At 28.9% G+C, this 18,827-nt stretch overlaps 3 protein-coding genes across 5 annotated transcripts; all 3 read left to right on the top strand.

Annotated features, from left to right (window-relative positions):
* The first annotated feature begins 1,922 nt into the window (after positions 1–1,922).
* LOC119679461 (aldo-keto reductase family 1 member B1-like) lies at positions 1,923–9,961 on the top strand. Of its 2 annotated transcripts, none has more exons than XM_038091820.1 (5): positions 1,923–2,051; positions 2,154–2,546; positions 2,691–2,846; positions 8,700–8,796; positions 8,862–9,961. In XM_038091820.1, exon 5 carries the CDS (start codon positions 8,923–8,925, stop codon positions 9,850–9,852), a length of 930 nt encoding a protein of 309 aa, XP_037947748.1. In that variant the 5' UTR covers positions 1,923–2,051; positions 2,154–2,546; positions 2,691–2,846; positions 8,700–8,796; positions 8,862–8,922; the 3' UTR covers positions 9,853–9,961. The 2 variants fall into 2 exon arrangements, with proteins under 2 accessions (XP_037947748.1, XP_037947747.1); XM_038091819.1 differs by having other exon boundaries at positions 2,119–2,546.
* Positions 3,555–4,632, top strand: LOC119679462 (1,5-anhydro-D-fructose reductase-like). Its single transcript, XM_038091821.1, has one exon. The coding sequence runs from the start codon at positions 3,672–3,674 to the stop codon at positions 4,599–4,601; it is 930 nt and encodes a 309-aa protein (XP_037947749.1). The 5' UTR covers positions 3,555–3,671; the 3' UTR covers positions 4,602–4,632.
* Positions 9,962–12,094: 2,133 nt separating the features above from the next.
* LOC119684489 (GTP-binding protein Rit2-like) lies at positions 12,095–17,327 on the top strand. Of its 2 annotated transcripts, none has more exons than XM_038098536.1 (6): positions 12,095–12,181; positions 12,378–12,640; positions 12,773–12,829; positions 16,433–16,698; positions 16,761–16,898; positions 16,969–17,327. In XM_038098536.1, the coding sequence occupies exons 2-6, from the start codon at positions 12,430–12,432 to the stop codon at positions 17,080–17,082; spliced, it is 786 nt and encodes a 261-aa protein (XP_037954464.1). In that variant the 5' UTR covers positions 12,095–12,181; positions 12,378–12,429; the 3' UTR covers positions 17,083–17,327. The 2 variants fall into 2 exon arrangements, with proteins under 2 accessions (XP_037954464.1, XP_037954465.1); XM_038098537.1 differs by lacking the exon at positions 12,095–12,181 and adding an exon at positions 12,187–12,257.
* Positions 17,328–18,827: the final 1,500 nt, after the last annotated feature.

Raw genomic sequence — 18,827 nt, 5'->3', positions numbered from 1 at the left:
TCATAGTTTATTTAGATGATATGTTCCGTAATGGAACCTGTTATCAACCTCAAATTACGTCTTAAGAATTTAAGAATGTATTTGTATGAGTACGGTTTGATCAGTGTTTTGCCTTTGTCTAAAAAAATAGCGATTTAATATTAATATTATATATAGTATTTCAAAACATATATGATAGCTACAGGTAGACTTTACTTACTGTACAGAAAGTAGTAGTTTGTAATGACATTTAGAACCATTAAAATCTCCCACAAATTTTTAACAACGGCTTGCATTAAATAAACAGGTTCGGAGGCTGGTACATAGAGACAAATCAAAAGTATCTAGGTTGATATCTGTTCTAACAGGGTACTAAACTATAGAACGGCATGAAGGTGAGGCTCGGCACTACCTTTTTGTGTTTTTTAACACATTTTCTTAGATTTTCTTTTCTTAGATTATCGGTTTTAAGTATCCTTACTCTTTATTTAAATATAATATACAAATATAACACATATCTTCCGAATAATTGCACAGCTCTTTGGATAAACTTTACACATATTTTTTTAGAACAATTTTACATCAACACTTATTGTAGATATTGGAATAAACGATAACGTAACGATTGAATGTAATGCAGATTTCAATTTGTAAATTTGGGGTAACTTTTCTAATCGAAATTCACTTTTAGTGCACTCTTCATTTTCCGATTGGGAACGTGTATAACACTTGAGATTAATTTATAACAATCTAGATATTTTAGTAGAATTTTGCAAGATTATCCTATTTTATACGGCTTGACAGATAGAGTGTGATTGATTTGACATATGTATTTTTGAAGAATATAAATGACTACTAGGAATAAACAAGGTACCAGCTCCTACCAGAACGAAGCACTGCGACCATGGTTGATCTATTGTCCTGTCTACTAACATAACTACAAAAATATCAAATGCACTCTTAAAACTTTCGATTGGACAACAAAATTGGACTGACCGAGAGTAAATCTAGATTGAATCCAGATTGAATAATCGAAAACGCCATAAGATTTATAAGATAGATGCATTAGAGCTTCCTAACCAATTGCCATCATTTTTACCAGAGCACTAAAGAAGAATTCTAGAAAACTTACTCAAATTTACTTAATTTAATTTATTTCATCGCAGACAAATTCGAAATAATCGCTTGATTATAGTAGCATACCTAAAATGAAGTATTATATCAAGTGGAATATATATTATTGTTAAAGCAAAATCTTCAATTAATTGCATCTATCACCGACTTCACTTCAGTCCCTTTTACACTTGTAAGATAACTTTCTTAGTATCCATTTCCCCTAGTGGGCCCAGGGCCGCAATGATTCTCTTAAACCGCACTTTGTTAGGTGTTTCTCTGCATATATCGTTCCATATATAGTGCGCTTCTGTCATTTCTCTTTCTATTGTTCTTCTCCAAGTTAAAGCCGATGCACTAGGGCGTCTGCTGCCTTGTAGGTTCCATGTCAAAGCTTGTCGTGGAATGTATTTATTTGGTCGTCGGATAGTATGTCCTATCCATTTCCATTTTCGCATTTTTATTTCGGTTTTATTTTGGTAAGATATATACCTATATAAATAAATAATTGAAATTGAATTAATTACAATCGTAACCAAATTATAATGCAAAAAGGTGCTTTAAGAAACTGTCAAGCCTTGCATAGATCGATCTCAAGCTTAACTAAAAAGCTTGAATTTTTCATTAATACAACTTTTGTAATATTTCTCAAAAAGGTTTCTACACTAAACCGCTTTACTAACTGGAGTATTATCTTTGTTTAAATATATATTCCCAATAATCAACTAATCAGTGATTTATCAAGCAAAAAAAACTTTCCTAATTGTTTAAAAGTTATATCATAGCAATCTGCTTAGATTCATTATAATTCAATCTACAACTGAAATTCAAATTTTTTTTCAAGATAAAAATTAACTTCCGAAATGTTTACCTTTTACCGGATCTAAATTTAGAACTATTAACAATAGAAAAATTTCCAAATTTTAGTTATAGAAGGAATTCTTATGTAGTGTTGTGTGGTAATTAACTCTATAATTTTTAAACAAAAAATATTAAAAATAAATTATTTTTACAAAATACTTTTAGATCAATCATTAGTAATATGCCTTCACTCCTTATAGCAGCCGCAAATCAAGATTCGGCTCAGAAGACAGCTTCTCTATTTTCTGATGCAGTATCTAATTTAGTAAATGTTAAATCAGGACCTACTAAAAGACGTTTCCGCATTTGTGGCAAGGGCAAGCGAAAAAAATCAATATTCAAGGTTCACAGAAAACGTATTGCCCAAGAAAATATTATAATACACCCATCTGAAATTGCCATGGAACCTAATACACGCGGTAGACCAACTCGCTCCCGCCGAAAACGTCAAACTCGCAGTTCTCGTCTTTTAGGAGGTACTCACACTGCACAATCAACAGAACAGGGCCCCGCTTTTCTTCATGGACACCCAATTCTGCAGAATTTATTTGCGGTGTTCATAATTATAATGGGTTTCATCGCATCGTTTTTCGGTAAATTTATTTAAAAAATTTGTGTTTCGACACACTTGTAGTTTAACGGTACATCTCAAATAAAATATATCCGCATTAACTAACTTACTTTATTATTATTTATCAATTATATTATTTCTTCAATTTTCTTTTGTTATTTTTTAGTTTCGCATTTTATTGTGATACCTTTTTTAAAATTTTGCAAGAGAAAACAGTATGGCTACGACCCTGTGCCTGTGGATTCTGGACTTTTCTTAATGCCAGTCACTCTTTGAAAGTCTAGACACACATCAAAATGATTGAGCCGCAAATAATGAACAGGTACATGTAATCGAAATATTTTTAATTAATGTTAAATTATTTAATGTCAAAAGTTATCAACCTTTTATAAGTTATAAGTTTAACGAAATCCAATAATACAATACGAAAACTTAATGTGTCCTTAATGTGACACGCAGGGAGAGAGGAAATAACATGCCTCCCTAAAACTTCACCCTGCAAAACCATAAATGACTGTGACTTGATTTATAATCGAAAGAGAATTAGGAACTTATAACACAAAATATAAAACATATAGTATATTCACGTATATATACTTCTTGAGTACTTCATTAGTCAACCTCCAATCTATGGATTTTGCTCGACTAAAACTTGGTTTTCTTTCCAGTTGTTACTAAATGATAGTCTAGCTTAGTATAATCTAGCTCTGTAAATAAAAACATAGGGTCTTATTTTTCAGTTTTCCTTTTCTGATTCTACGACCTTTTACATTATGAATCAATGAGAAATTCATGTTAGGCCCATTCTAAATTAAGCAGTTATTTTTTATATTATAAAAATTGCACCTACTAAATTACTATCTCTTGTATTGCGACACATTTGTTTTGGAACATAATACTTTCTGAGACTACACTTTTGTGCTCTATTTACTTTCTACTTGAAATGCAAAATTTTAAATGAGAACCTTATCGTTCATTTATTTCCAAACAGAAAACAGTCTGTAATCAGCCGCGCTACGAGTACTATTGGAAACGATTTAGGTTCAGTAAATTTAAATTTAACTAAGAATTAATTTTAGCTGTTAGTGCTTAAGTTACTTAACCTATTGAGATTTTGAAGTATACAAATTCTGACAAAAAAAAAACCATGCCAAAATTAATACCCACAGTTAAACTTAATAATGGCCAACATATGCCATCTATTGGTTTTGGTACATGGCGCTCTAATGAATCTGACGCAGAACGTTCAGTTAAAGATGCGATCGATATTGGATATCGTCATATAGACACCGCGTTTATGTATGAAAATGAACATGAGGTTGGAAGCGCCATTAACGCCAAACTTGCAGAAGGTGTAATTAAACGTGAAGACATATTTGTTGTCACTAAATTAGCTGGAGTGCATCATAATCCAGATATAGTAGAGCATGCTTGTCGCACAAGTTTAAAAAACCTTAATTTGAGTTATATTGATCAATATCTAATACACTTTCCGGTTGGCCAAGAATACGTTAGTGACGATAACTTATCTGGACCAGTGTCTAATGTGGATTATGTAGATACATGGCAAGCAATGGAGAAACTGGTTGATTTAGGTTTGGTACGTGGAATTGGATTGTCTAACTTCAATTCTGATCAAATACAACGTGTACTTGATATTGCTCGTATTAAGCCAGTGGTCAACCAGGTGGAATGTCATCCTGGTTTCAATCAAAAGAAATTAATTGAATTCTGCAAGAGAAACAACATTGTTGTAACTGCGTATTGTCCGCTTGCAAGACCCAAGCCAGCACAGCAATGGCCTCCATTTTTGTATGACGGCACCGCACAGAAATTGGCGGAAAAATATGGAAAGACATCAGCTCAGATTTGTTTACGTTACTTAATACAAATCGGCACGATTCCAATTCCCAAATCTGTCTCCAAGAACCGAATCGCTGAAAATTACGATGTTTTCGACTTTAAGTTAACAGAGGAAGACATTGGAATCATGGATCAATATCACAATGGACTTCGCACAGTTACTTATAGTGGACTATCACAACACAAATATTTTCCATTTAATACAGAATTTTAATATATTTTCAAAGTTTATATCACAAGTATAGTGCTGGAAATTATTTTCTAATAGAATTTATAAATATGTAGCAAATAATATATAATGTATATGAACCAGCTTATTTGTTATCATTTATTTACATGACACTTAAGTGACGTTAACACTCTTAAATGAAATTAAACATAATATAATAAATTCTCTACTTAAATAAAAACTAAATATATACATATGTATATAAATACATACACATACGCTATAATAATATTAGGAACTTACTCAATATGATTTAATCAAGCCACTTAAATCATAGTAAGGAAATCTGAAGACGGCTTGTGAAGATACTAGTATATTCGGAGTGATGTTTCATTCTAATATTAAAATGCTCTTTGGAGTATCAAGTGTATAGTAAACACTATACTAAATTATTTTAAATAAATAGCAATATATAGAAATCTGGTCGAATTAAATTTTCGACTCCGCATTTTCTATAAACAGACACAGAACATAAATGATACTGACTTCTTTCAGTACCAGCAGATTAAATATCACAATAAATCTATTTCAAGTAAATTTAATACCTGAGCTAAGTTCAAAATCAATATAACCCAAGCCTGTACAGGTTTCGTCTTCAGGCTGTCAATAGCGTATACAGTGACTCATTTAAGGGGATTCTGAAAACTAACTCAATAGAATCCATTTCTTATTTTAAGTGGTATTCAAAGTTCACCAAAGTGAATATGGAAAACTATTCGCTTAAAAACAGTAATAATATTTAAACGAAAAGTCATATCACATTGCTAATGAGCGAGAATCATATTCCAAAAGCTTCAAAAAGCTTTCAAAGTGGGTGCTAAATATGTCTCAACAGACGAGTAACAATAAACTACTTTCTGTCAACAAACAATATTATGAACCTCTTAAAGTCCATATCACTCGACAATTAAAAGTTTGAAGTTATGCAACTTAAGAGACGATTGTGAAATAGTACTCCTCCTTGGCAAACAAACTTCACACTCTAGAATTTTCCTATCAAAAAACAGAATTCATTAACTAATTCACCAGTTTAGACAATACAATGACGGAAAATATTAATAATAATAAGACTGTCACAATAATAGGACTATAATATAAGACTGTTAAAATTGATTGAATATATCGATATGATATTGGTTTTTATTATTTCATATAAATGCTCATCTTTGGATATTTTAAAGATTCTGAAATAGCAATATTTAGCCATTTTTAATATAGACCCCTAAAGGACCCTAATATTCCATATGATTCTAAAGAAAGTCTAAGTTCTTCAATTCTTCTTCACGACACAATTCCGTGACGTGACTAAAATCATAAGATGGCCCTAAAATTCCATATGATCCATAAGAAATTCCAAGTTCTTCAGAACTCTTCTTTGAAGAGCTCTTCAACATTCATCCGTATTTTGATTTACAGTATCAATAGTCTCACAAATATTATTTTTTGGCCAGATATTTTTAATTATTCGCACTTTACAAATAATAATCTCTGAAGATCAGTGTTGATCGATCATAAATTTGTGTTGATCATAAATTTGTCGAAATTAATAAAACTATTCAAGTAGATTTCATATTTTTGTATTTAATATTGTTAATTAAGCTCTATAACTATATATACATAGTACATTGCGGATAAAGACATTAAATAAAGACATTAATTTCATTGCAATATAATTAAATTCTGAAATTGAATACGTATATTTATTAAAGACACATCCCTAGAAAATTTTAATTGAATTTGTATTTCACCAAGAGTCTACACCATATAATATTTCACACAAATATAAGCTTATTCTTTGGTCTACATTATCTATTTTGGATTTGAGTTCAGTACATTGAATGTTATATGGCGTTTACATTGGCCGAAAATGGCTCATTTTGAATGAGCCATTTGAAAGTGTTTACATTCGTTCTATTTCATTTGTTCTCATTTCAACAGCTGATTTTTCAAGTTGCATGTTGGCACAGGCCAAAAAAATGTTGCATGAAGGTTAAATATGCCTTCAAACCTTACATTAGAAACTTAAAACATATTTTTAACTTCGATTAATTACTTTTTGGGAAGTAAAAGTTCTAAAAAGAGGTGCATCGTTTTCAAGAAAATGCAACCACCAAACATTTGTTTACCTTTTTTTGTAAATATGTTAAAAACAGCTTTTTCAAACTGTCATTTTCATTTAGGGTATGTTCAATGGATTCCTTTGCATTTGGAACGTATGTGGAATGCATTCGAACGTCATTCATACAGAATGTGAGAAAATTGCTCATTTTTGTGCTTGAAATTTTATATGCAAGAATGAGCCATTCGTTACTCATTTTCGATTTTTGACCAAAATGAGCCATTTTCGGCCAATGTAAACGCCGTATTATTTAATGTTATATGTTACTTATAATTACCGAAACTCATAAGCCCATAATCATGTGGATTTTGTATGAAAAACTATATTTATTGATTCACATTTGTTAAATTAATTGCGATAGTGTAAACATACCGATAAATGCCCAATACTTATTAAACCAATTTGTATAGATATAATTCTAATTATAACTGAAACTTAAACCTGAATCCACTGAGTTATACGGCATTTACACTGGCCGAAAATGGCTCATTTTGGTCAAAAATCGAAAATGAGAAGCGAATGGCTCATTCTTGCATATAAAATTTCAAGCGCAAATAAGATCCATTGGATCTCATTCTGTTTAAATGAGTTCCAACGAAGTTAGAATGAGTTCCAAATATGTCCCAAATACAAAAGAATACATTGAACATACCCTAAATAAAAGCTTTTCATGGCATTTTGTCAGTTTAAGAAAACGGTTTTTGACATATTTACAAAAAAAAGTAAACAAATGTTTGGTGGTTGCATTTTCTTGAAAACGATGCACCTATTTTTAGAACTTCTACTTCCCAAAAAGTAATTAATCGAAGTTAAAAATATGTTTTAAGTTTATATTGTAAGGTGTGAAAGCATATTTAACCTTCATTCAACATTTTTTTGGGCCACAAGCCAAAAATCAAATCAACAGGCAAGTTGAAAAATCAGCTGTTTGAAATGAGAACTAACGAATTACAACGAATGTAAACACTTTCAAATAACTCATTCGAAATTAGCCATTTTCGGCCAAAGTAAACCCCATACTAAGTGTGAATCTTGTAAATATTTGTCACCCAATTAAATAAATTGCAAAAAATCAATTCATATGGATTTTTGTAAAACACCACACATTTTTTATATATAGTTATAATTTTTTTTATATATTAAATCTTAATTTTTTTATGCGAAATTGTAATGATGGAGTAAAAAAGAAAACTTCTTTGAAATAAAATTGTTGTAATGTATGTTGTACCTTGTGATCAAAAAAGAACTTTAATTTTTAATTTTTGAATTCCCGCGCTTATCCAATCGGTAAAGTTTTTTTATTCTCACTTTTAACCAAAAATAATAAATGAGTGCAATAAATAAATTAATAATATTTATAATATAATATTTGTATTAAGTAACGTATTAAGTATTAAGTAATAATATTTACATAAGTGCAGTGCAAAAAATCTCTAAGTAATTTCAATTTACTTTACCTGAATTTACTCGAATTCGCACAAGGCCTATATATAAAAACTAACTTTATGAATCCAAACATGAAATAAAAGTTGAACGAAAGAAATGTGTCAGTGTGAACAGCAGTGTTCGTTTAAAATATATAAAATATGTATTAGAAAAAATGTTTCATGTGTCAGTCTGAACAACACCTTAGCGGTGTTTATTTACACCTGTGGCAATTATGTTGAATTTGTGTGGACATTCCAAAACAGTTCCATATATTCGAGACCTATGTATGTATATTATAATTCGCAAATATGAACCGAATTATTTTCTATTTGTAATAAGATCAGTAAAAAATTAATTATAATAAAAAATTTTATTAACATATTTTTACGTATGTTAATTAAAGAAATAATTTTCCATTGTAAAAATTATATTTTATGTATGTATATGCGAATTTAGTGCTTGTTTCTTAAGTTACGCATTAATTCCGCTCCTGTACATTTTTTTAAATTTGTGCTTTATTCTGTTTCTCCAAACAGCTGTTTTGGGATGACATCACAATTGTGTTTTCCATGTTCAATTAAAAAAACGTTCAAGCTTGCGGTAGCTGTGCTGCGTTGAGGCCGATCTAATCTTGTAAATAAAGTTTTGTATTTTTTTATATGTAATTTGCAAGTTGATAACTTTTTTTCATTTTTCAGGTAGTGATAAGACGAAAGTCTATGCAAATAATATTTTGGAACATTTAAAGGTCAACACATTATGCCGCAAATAGCACCTACACTTAAGTTGAATAATGGCCAAGACATGCCAACTATCGGCCTTGGTACCTGGCGCTCTTATGAGTCAGACGCAGAACGTTCCGTTAAAGATGCGATCGATATCGGATATCGTCATATAGATACTGCTTTTGTGTATGAAAACGAACATGAGGTTGGAAGCGCCATTAATGCCAAACTTGCAGAAGGTGTAATTAAACGTGAAGACATATTTGTTGTCACTAAATTAGCTGGAGTGCATCATAATCCAGATATAGTAGAGCATGCTTGTCGAACAAGTTTAAAAAATCTTAATTTGAGTTATATTGATCAATATCTGATACACTTTCCGGTTGGCCAAGAATACGTTAGTGACGATAACTTATCTGGACCAGTATCTAATGTGGATTATGTAGATACATGGCAAGCAATGGAGAAACTGGTTGATTTAGGTTTGGTACGTGGAATTGGGTTGTCTAACTTCAATTCTGATCAAATACAACGTGTACTTGATATTGCTCGTATTAAGCCAGTGGTCAACCAGGTGGAATGTCATCCTGGTTTCAATCAAAAGAAATTAATTGAATTCTGCAAGAGAAACAATATTGTTGTAACTGCATATTGTCCGCTTGCAAGACCCAAGCCAGCACAGCAATGGCCTCCATTTTTGTATGACGGCACCGCACAGAAATTGGCGGAAAAATATGGAAAGACATCAGCTCAGATTTGTTTACGTTACTTAATACAAATCGGCACGATTCCCATACCGAAATCTGTGTCTAAGAACCGAATCGCTGAAAATTTCGATGTATTCGACTTTGAGTTGAAAGAAGAAGATATGATAATTATGGATAAATATCACAACGGGCGTCGCACAATTCCTTTTAGTGGACTATCACAACACAAATATTTTCCGTTTAATACAGAATTTTAATATATTTTGATATTTTTTAAAAAACAAAACAATAGATTTAGTATACAATTTGTTGGAATTGGTTTCAGAAATTCTAAATTTCAAATACAGCCTGTGTAATTATAAATTACTTGTACCTTCTCATCAATAAATAGATTATTTTAGGCAAATAGTTGTTATTATTGTATATATTGAACTTGCAATAGACTTGAAAGAAACTGCTTTTTTGAAATCAAATCTTATTTAAAATTAATGGAAACATTTTAATGCTTCTATAGATGCATGGCTGTAAGCCAAGTATAAAACTTAAATATTGAAAAGTATTTACTTATATCATTAGTGTCCAACATAAGTAAAACTATACTAAAAGCTTATAATAAAATTCGACTCATTGTTGTACACGTCTGAAGTCCCTTTACATATGTATGTAAGTAAGGACAACATTAATATATCATGGAGTGTTCAGTCAGTCAGTCACAAATATTAAGCACCTTTGTTTCTGTCCAGTGCATAACTAAAGAAAAATTACAACTGACTTTTACCAGCTGCAGGATTTCCAATTTGTTGCTAGCGGTACTCTATTAATGGTTTTACAATTGGTTATATTTAAGACTTGATTCAACAGGATATAAACCCTAAAATTGATCAATAACACATTTACACTGTCACATTTAGGCGATTTTGCTCATTATAGCCACTAATGGGGATGATTTACAATACTAAGCGCCTTTATATAAATGAGCTGATTATCAATAGATTATCTCATTTACGTCGAATGCAACCCTTAAAATACCCACAAGAAAAATTTGTTATGAACTGTTGAGCTATAAACAAAGGCACTAAAAAAGTAAGTATTTAATAAATCTTTTGTTGTTATTAATTGAATATGTAATTGATACATCAAATGTATATAAATGATTTAATATATCAATTATATATTTAATTTTTTTGTGTGAAACAATATTAAGTGAAGTTTATAAATGACCTCATTATAAAGTAAACGTTTACTCATTAAGATAAATTAGCAAGTGCTTAAATGAGACAGTGTAGATGTACTATTACTGAGTTCGTGTAATATAAAACGTCCTTATTTGGTTTTAACATGTCAACTGCTAAATTAGAGACTATCCATATTTCAGCGAAACTTAAAATACAAGTCAGTCTATTGATAAAGAACATATATCACGTTTATTTTATTTTAATTTATAAAATCCGATTCTAAAAACTAGACAATAAATTGCAGTCTTTTTTTAATATAATTAACAAATAATTTTTAAGTGATTAAGACATGGTTAAACTTTTAACAGGAGGGCTCGAAAGCCCTCCCTAGACGTGAAACTTTAGATTTGTTTATTAATTTAGGTGATATTTCTAAGGAACCAGTTAGGCCTTATATACCAATAAATATTTTATCTCTGTTTCATATAAATCTTATAACTACAATTTACCAAGAGCCATGGAAGCCAGGGCTGTAGGCGAAAAGGAGACCAACCTGATCTGTATAGCTTTGAAAGCCTTTAATTTGCTTTTTAAATTAAAAACTTGTTTACATTGCTAAATGATCAATTTGAAGTGAAGAATTTGCTCAGGGCGCCAAATTTTAAAACTCTCCACTGAATACGTAATTTGTAATATATTGTAATTTATATAATTACAAATAACATAGAACTACATATAATTGCATTATTTAACTTCATAATTTAAATATATTCTAATAACCATAACATATTTTTATCAACAAATATGAATCAGAAACGTGCTATAAAAATTATGAGTAATCCATTATATTCAAAAAATCGACAGGCAAAATGCAAAAGCGCAAAATTTATTGAAATTTTTTTTAATAAAATTAATAATTATATAAGTAATAATTTAATTGAAACATTTACAATAATTAATAAAATTCCAGTTAAATTATTTAAATTCTAAAGATTTGGTCGAAATGCAGTAATTCCAATTAGACCATATTTACTGGTCTAATTGTCGAAAATACCAATGCAAATATATTTGAAAATATTTTTACTTTTTTGTTGTGTCACGCTATTCGTGAAGATACATAATAATAGTGTTGCCAACTCTTAAAATAAATATTCAAAATTTGAACAAAAAGTATTCATCTTTGCTTGACAAAATTGAACAATAATTTTATTATATTGACTTTTTAATTGTATTTTTTAAATCTTATTGTATTTAATAAAAATTTATTAAAATATTGATACATTTAAGCTACTTTGCACATATAAAATGATTTGTAAACTTATGCCTTTGCACCACTCTTGTGTAATTACACAAACTGATATAAATGTGTATTTACAATCATTGTACAAAATTATATCTGCAAAAAAACGAAGTGCGTAAAAATGCTGTAGCTTAATTGATTAATATTTTACAACTTGAAAATGTTAATAAAAACGAAATAATTTGCCGTAAATAAAAATATAATAAAAAATATTTTTAATTAACAAATTGTTTGATAAATAAACTAAAAAAAAAAATAACTCTAATACCCGAAATTTGCGGCTATGTTTTATTTTTTATATTCATAGTTCAAGGTCAGTCGTACTCTTGGAGTTGGTAGTCGTCTACTGTAACGCCTAAATGGCGGCGGGTGATATGTCAACAATAGGCTGTGCTGCAGCCCTCAAGAAATCTTCAAAATCCAAACATAATAACGATAAAGACGCAGTCTCGCACAATGGACGCAGCGAAAATGGTAATGGCCAGTTTATAACATCAAATATAAATATGCGCGGCGGTTTGCGTGTTTATAAAATAGTCATACTCGGCGATGGTGGAGTGGGAAAATCGGGTAAGCTCACCTTTGTTATATTTTGTGTGGTTTATATAAACACTAAAAAATCAATAATTTCATTACATGTGTTGTACAAATATTTTTTTTGGATTGGATACATCATTTGTTTATGGATTGCTCCTACTACAGCTGTAACATTACAATTTGTAAGCCATAGTTTTTTGGACTACCATGATCCAACAATTGGTAAGTTATAAGTAGATAAGTAGTCCCTAAATATATTTCTCAGTATATTTGTTTTCTTTTAACATTTTTGTATCCGTCACATCAGTATCAGTAAAAAGTAAATCAATTTCCTTTTTGTATCCACAAAAAGAATCGTACCAAAGTTTAACAATTTAAAATAACTATAATTAATTTATTCAAATATTCTATAATTGATTTATAATACCATTCTAATGCAACACAGCAAGTGAATTTGTCAATTATCTTTCCCTGCAAATCAACAAAACTCCAAGTAAGAACAATAAAGTTGAGTACGGTTTTGGGTCAGTTGGTAGTTGGATCAATTGGGTAATAAACACTGACTCTGAACTTCAAATTTGGCAGCCTACGAGTTTAATCCTTGGTACTTACATTGTAAAATATTATTTACAAATTATTTAATATAAGAAATATTTCCAAACAGACCGCTGATGATGGGTATTTGGCAATACTTAAACAGCTTTATAGTCAGCCAAAAATCTAATTAATTAAAAAAATATGAATTTTGTTATAATTTTTTAATTAAAAAAATAGTTTCTTTCGTCATAATTGACTTCAGAAATTAAATTTAATTTAGTTTTGTTAACAATGAAGACCATATATATCAAATAATTCCTTCATAAGTCAAATCGATTTAATCGTCTCCAACAGTCCGTTTGTTTGAAATATACCATTTTATTCATCAACATCAGAGGTTCTAAAACTTAATTTTGTCTATCGTCCACTTTAAGAATTCATAAGTTTTTACTTCCTCCTTCACCATTTTATTTTTAACTTTATATGTTGAAAATCACCATCGTTCTTATTAAATATAATTTTAGTATGCCATTTAAGTCTTATCCTCTTTTTGATTTTAAACTTACATTTAAAATGAGACTTTCTATTTAATGGAAGCAATTAAAACGGAATTTTATAAAATCTGTATAGTCTCAACGTCCACCTAATTTTTTCTAGGCCCCTATTGCCTTCCTTATGGCTCCACAAACGCCCACAAATGGGCGTTATCGTCCACTTTGAGAAATCCGATACTACATTGTATACGGCATACAAATCCAACAGCCTAAAGTTTGTAAGAAGACTTACTACTTTGCTTTCCATCCATTTTACAAATAATAATGACTTATATTCTCTGTAAAGATGATATATAAATATCTCCCGTTTCTGATTCTAATCAGAAACAGTACTACTTGGAATAGTGTTACGATTACTTGTTCTGTTTAACATGATTTTATTTGGCTTTGTTTCAAGTCATATTGCAACAGAAGCGAATTGGAAAAACTATGATCCGCACCAAAGCAATTGATTTGTTCGGTCAGTTAGAGCAAAATTACTCTCTCAATACCATGTCAAATTCCATGTGCACATTTTTTCGATATATTTTTCAATGATTTATTTGAATCGGTAAGCAGTAGGTTTGTAACATCTTAACCCACTATTTAAGTGATATATATTTTATTAACTGTTTCATAAAGTGATGACTTTTTTATTTCAATATATGTGCTCCGCAGTGTTTTTCTAATTGTTTTTTTCATTCTTTCTATTCAAGTGTGACATATCCAATCGTATATGCCTAATAATTTATGTTGTTTAGTTCGTCATTATTGTTGATGTCTGGTATAATCCTTTAAATTTTTTCCATTTCATTACATTACTTATAAATGGTACACCCACTTTTGTTTTAAGCCGGTAATAATATTAATTACTAGTAATAATTTAATTTCTGATTTTCTGTTTGTTGATGGGGCTCCCTTCAACGAAGTTGGAAAGCTAGAATTTAGTCGATCTGAATCATTAGTCGATTTATAAAGCAGATTTCTATCAATATATCTTTATTCTGTCTATCATCCCTTGTTATCCTATAACATGTTGTGATCTCTTTTTATAGGTGACACCCTCTTAATGGTGACATTCAAATTAACAGTAAGAAAAAATACAATTTATCTTCAATAAATTCTTCTTTAGAAAGCTGCAGAGATGCTTTTTTATTTCGTACTTGTTTTCTGCGGTCAAAGTATAATACTGTTTTATAATAATTCTGGAACTTAGAACTAAAAAGAGTATATATAATTATTTTAGACTGCATTCTGTACCTAAAGAAACTTATATTTTTTCCAAATGAAGTTTGAACGAGCACCAATTTTATGGGGATTGTCTTTGTTTGACGTATCTGAAAAGAGTATTAGATTCTTAACTGCTTCTCATTTTTCTGTGCTGGTATTCCACCGGCATTTTGCCTTGTACTTTGATATTAATTACCCTTACTTTTTTGTTTGATATAGATTTCTGACATTCCAATGTACAAATGGAATACTTCTATATAATGTAAATATCAATCATCATTAGAAATGGAGACTGGTATGATAATTGAGGCTAAATATTTTGATAAAAAAATTTTTATTAGATAGGTGCCTTTGAGATGTAGTTTAGTGATTCACGGATCTCGTCTAACAGCTTTCGTTAATAGAAAAAGCGTGTATAAAGATAATAAATATTAAAAAGATAATAAAGATAATAAATATTAATGATATTAGTACTATTTGAAAGATTTCTTCTAATTTTTCTATAATCAGACTCTAGTATCTATGATCTGACCGAACAAGTACCTATCCGAACATTCACATAAAATTTGACTAGACAATCTGTGCTATTAAATACCAAGTTAGCAAACAGAGCTTTGTCTTGTTAAGAAATCAAAAAAGATCAAAATTTTAAGAACTTTATTATATTGACGTATAGCCCACTGTAAAAAATTATTCTTAGTATCTTTACTAAAATCTTAAGTCCACCTCAGGACGCACAGGAAGATATGCTGATCTACGGTCCGTCATCAGTTAGAAAATAAATAAATGATAATGATTCTAGTATAGTTAAAGTTTAGTGTGAGTAAAAGAGTAAAATAAAATAGAGTAAGTAAGAATGCGCAATAGCACTAACTCATATCACAACAACAGCAACAACAATTTACTAAAATCTGTCATCAATTTGCCCTGCCCGGACAATTGGAATTGTACCCATTCATCAATTAAAAACAATGTCTTTGCTATTAACGTCAAACCATCAGTGGATAATTGTTGTTGTAGCCAATAGAACCCTAAAAACAAGTACAAAAATGGATCACAAACTTACATAAAAGGAACAGAGAGGAATGGGGAGGTAGTTGGTATGGTATGGTTCTAAGCGGAGTTACATAGGATAAGGAAGAAGATTAGAATCTTATCAGTTTATTTTAATGGAAGATGTCTGAGTGTTAAATGAAGATGAGCAAATTCTAATTCGCCTTTAAATATATTTTTTCAAAAAATTCAATGATTTATTTATAATAAAAATAAATATATTTTTAAAGCCGGTTTTGTTTTTTGAAGAATATTAACTTTTATTTGGAGTGTTAATTTTTTGAATATTTCTATACGTATTACGGCAAATTCGCTTTTGCCTTCATCAGGAGAATTCCTAATATGTTCTAAGATATATTTATATAAAATAATATAATTTATATTATTAGAAAGATTTGAGTATATTATAGTTCATCAAATATACTTTTTTTTTTCTCAAACATTTATCAATAATATATTTCAATTCTTGCAGAGGATTCTTATCAGCAACAGGCTGTTATTGATGGAGAAGCCGCTCTTCTAGATATTCTAGACACTGCTGGCCAGGTTGAGTTTACTGCAATGCGTGATCAGTATATGCGATGTGGTGAAGGTTTCATCATATGTTATTCTGTAACAGATCGTCACAGTTTTCAAGAGGCTACGGAGTATCGAAAATTGATACAACGGGTACGACTCTCCGAAGATATACCATTAGTTTTGATTGCAAATAAACTTGATTTGGAATCTCAGCGTAAAGTATGAAAAAAATAAAACATTAAAGAGCAGTATACGTTATCTATACAATTTTTATTTTAAAGGTGACTACAGAGGAAGGCAAAAATCTGGCAAACCAATATGGTTGCCCATTTTTCGAGACATCAGCTGCTCTTCGACATTATATTGATGAAGCCTTCTACACGCTAGTACGTGAAATAAGACGTAAAGAACAACAGAGGGTAAAAATTTTTTTATAAAAATTATTTATATTTTATTTGATTATATGTCACTAATTATTTATTTATACAGGCACTTGGTAATGGCACAAGTTCCGAAAAACTAAACTCGCGACGACGCAGCCGTTGGTGGCGTATACGCTCTATTTTTGCATTAGTATTCCGACGGCGCAGAAATTTGAACTAAAAAAACTAAACTAAAATTATATTTATTTAATATAAATTTATGTATATGTTGGTATATAGTTTAAGACTTCAACAATGCAACAAGTATAGTTTAGAAAAGTGTTATTTATAATTATAATTTTTGCTTTGACTATCTTAAATTTTGTTAAACAGGGTAATAACTATTTGAAAATACTTCAAGCTTTAGCACATACTATATATAAAACTTATTACTGAGAAAACAAGAACAGTTCCCAACAACAAATTAATTTCTGTTACCTACAGAATATATATATATATATATTATTTATTAGAAAATACAATTTATTAAAGTAGCTTAAAACTATTTCAATTAATTATTAGAACAAAAAAATTCTGAACGAAAAAATTTATAATCCAAATGATATGCACAAAAGTATAGATTTTTTAAAGTAAGAAAAAAAAATAATTTATATTTATAATAAATACAAAAAAATGTAACATGTCTTATTTGTTATTTTTTATAGAATTATTTTATTGTACAAATATTTAGCCTCCGCTTATAACTTATTTAGAAAAAAAAACATCAATGGCCAAATGAAGCTTTTTGTAGCCATGCACTTTCAAAATAAAACTTCTTACTAACTAATTTCTTAATTTTTGTAATATATAACAAACTACTATCCTGCTTATAACAATAATATAAGAAAGAAATTATATGTGATTAATTAGTTATATTAGCAAAATGTTGTCTAATAGCAATTATATGATTTATATTACATTTTTAATTATATTTAAATTGTTCAAAAATGCAGTTTGACTGTTAATCAACTTTCGAGACAATATTTTTGATAATTATTTAATTTTCAAATATTGAGCCAACCAAAAATGTATTTGTTAATTTCTTTATAAGATATTAGAAAATCAAAACAACTGAAATGGAAAATATTTAAGCAATATTGTTTTTCAACAGTATACAAATAAAAACAAAAAACAAAGAATCAAAAGTACCAAAACTCTTTAAAATATTTATACTAAAAGTTAATAAATAACTAATTAAAAATTTATATTACTACAACAAAAATATATATAAACAAAAATTAAAATAAAACTAAACTTAAAACATGCAATAGTCAATCAATAATTAAATTTTGTTTATTTTTCAAGAAAATTATGAAAAATTAAAATAAATTGAAGAAACTAAATCGGTTCATATATTAAATTAAATTTTTTTTAAAAAAAAATTTTAGTGGGAACAAATTAAAAGTGAAAAATTAATTTTCGTTTAAAGAAAAAATGCATGTCTTTGAAATCGATTTAAGTTTTAATAATATATTTGGTATATATAATACAAAACAAAACAAAAATACTTAAGTAATGTTAGCTTTAAATTAAAGTAGTACAATATTTGTTATATAGATATGTATAGGTTTTATTTAAATATATATATATATAGACATTTTTTTATTGTAATTTGTAAAATATATATTTTTTTATTTTGTTCTTATTGTTTGTAAATCGTAATCATTATTATTTTTAAAATAATATTTACGTGATATTGTTTGTTTTAAACAAAAAAGTTTTCATTATAAAATATTTATCGTTTCAATGTATAATTTATAGCATGTGACATTAAAAATAAATTCTTCAATATGAAAAATTGTATTTATACAAATGAATATATAAAACTGGCAATATTGACATTCATTCCTAATACATACATAACAGTTCCTTTCATTCATATTGTTGTTGTTAAGTTGTAAAATCAATATATTTTTCTTAAAAACA

This window comes from Teleopsis dalmanni, chromosome 2 (assembly GCF_002237135.1).
Source record: "Teleopsis dalmanni isolate 2A chromosome 2, ASM223713v2, whole genome shotgun sequence".
Taxonomy (NCBI): Eukaryota; Metazoa; Arthropoda; class Insecta; order Diptera; family Diopsidae; genus Teleopsis; species Teleopsis dalmanni.
Note: the sequence above shows the minus strand (reverse complement) of the source record. Positions and strands in the feature narration are given on the sequence as shown.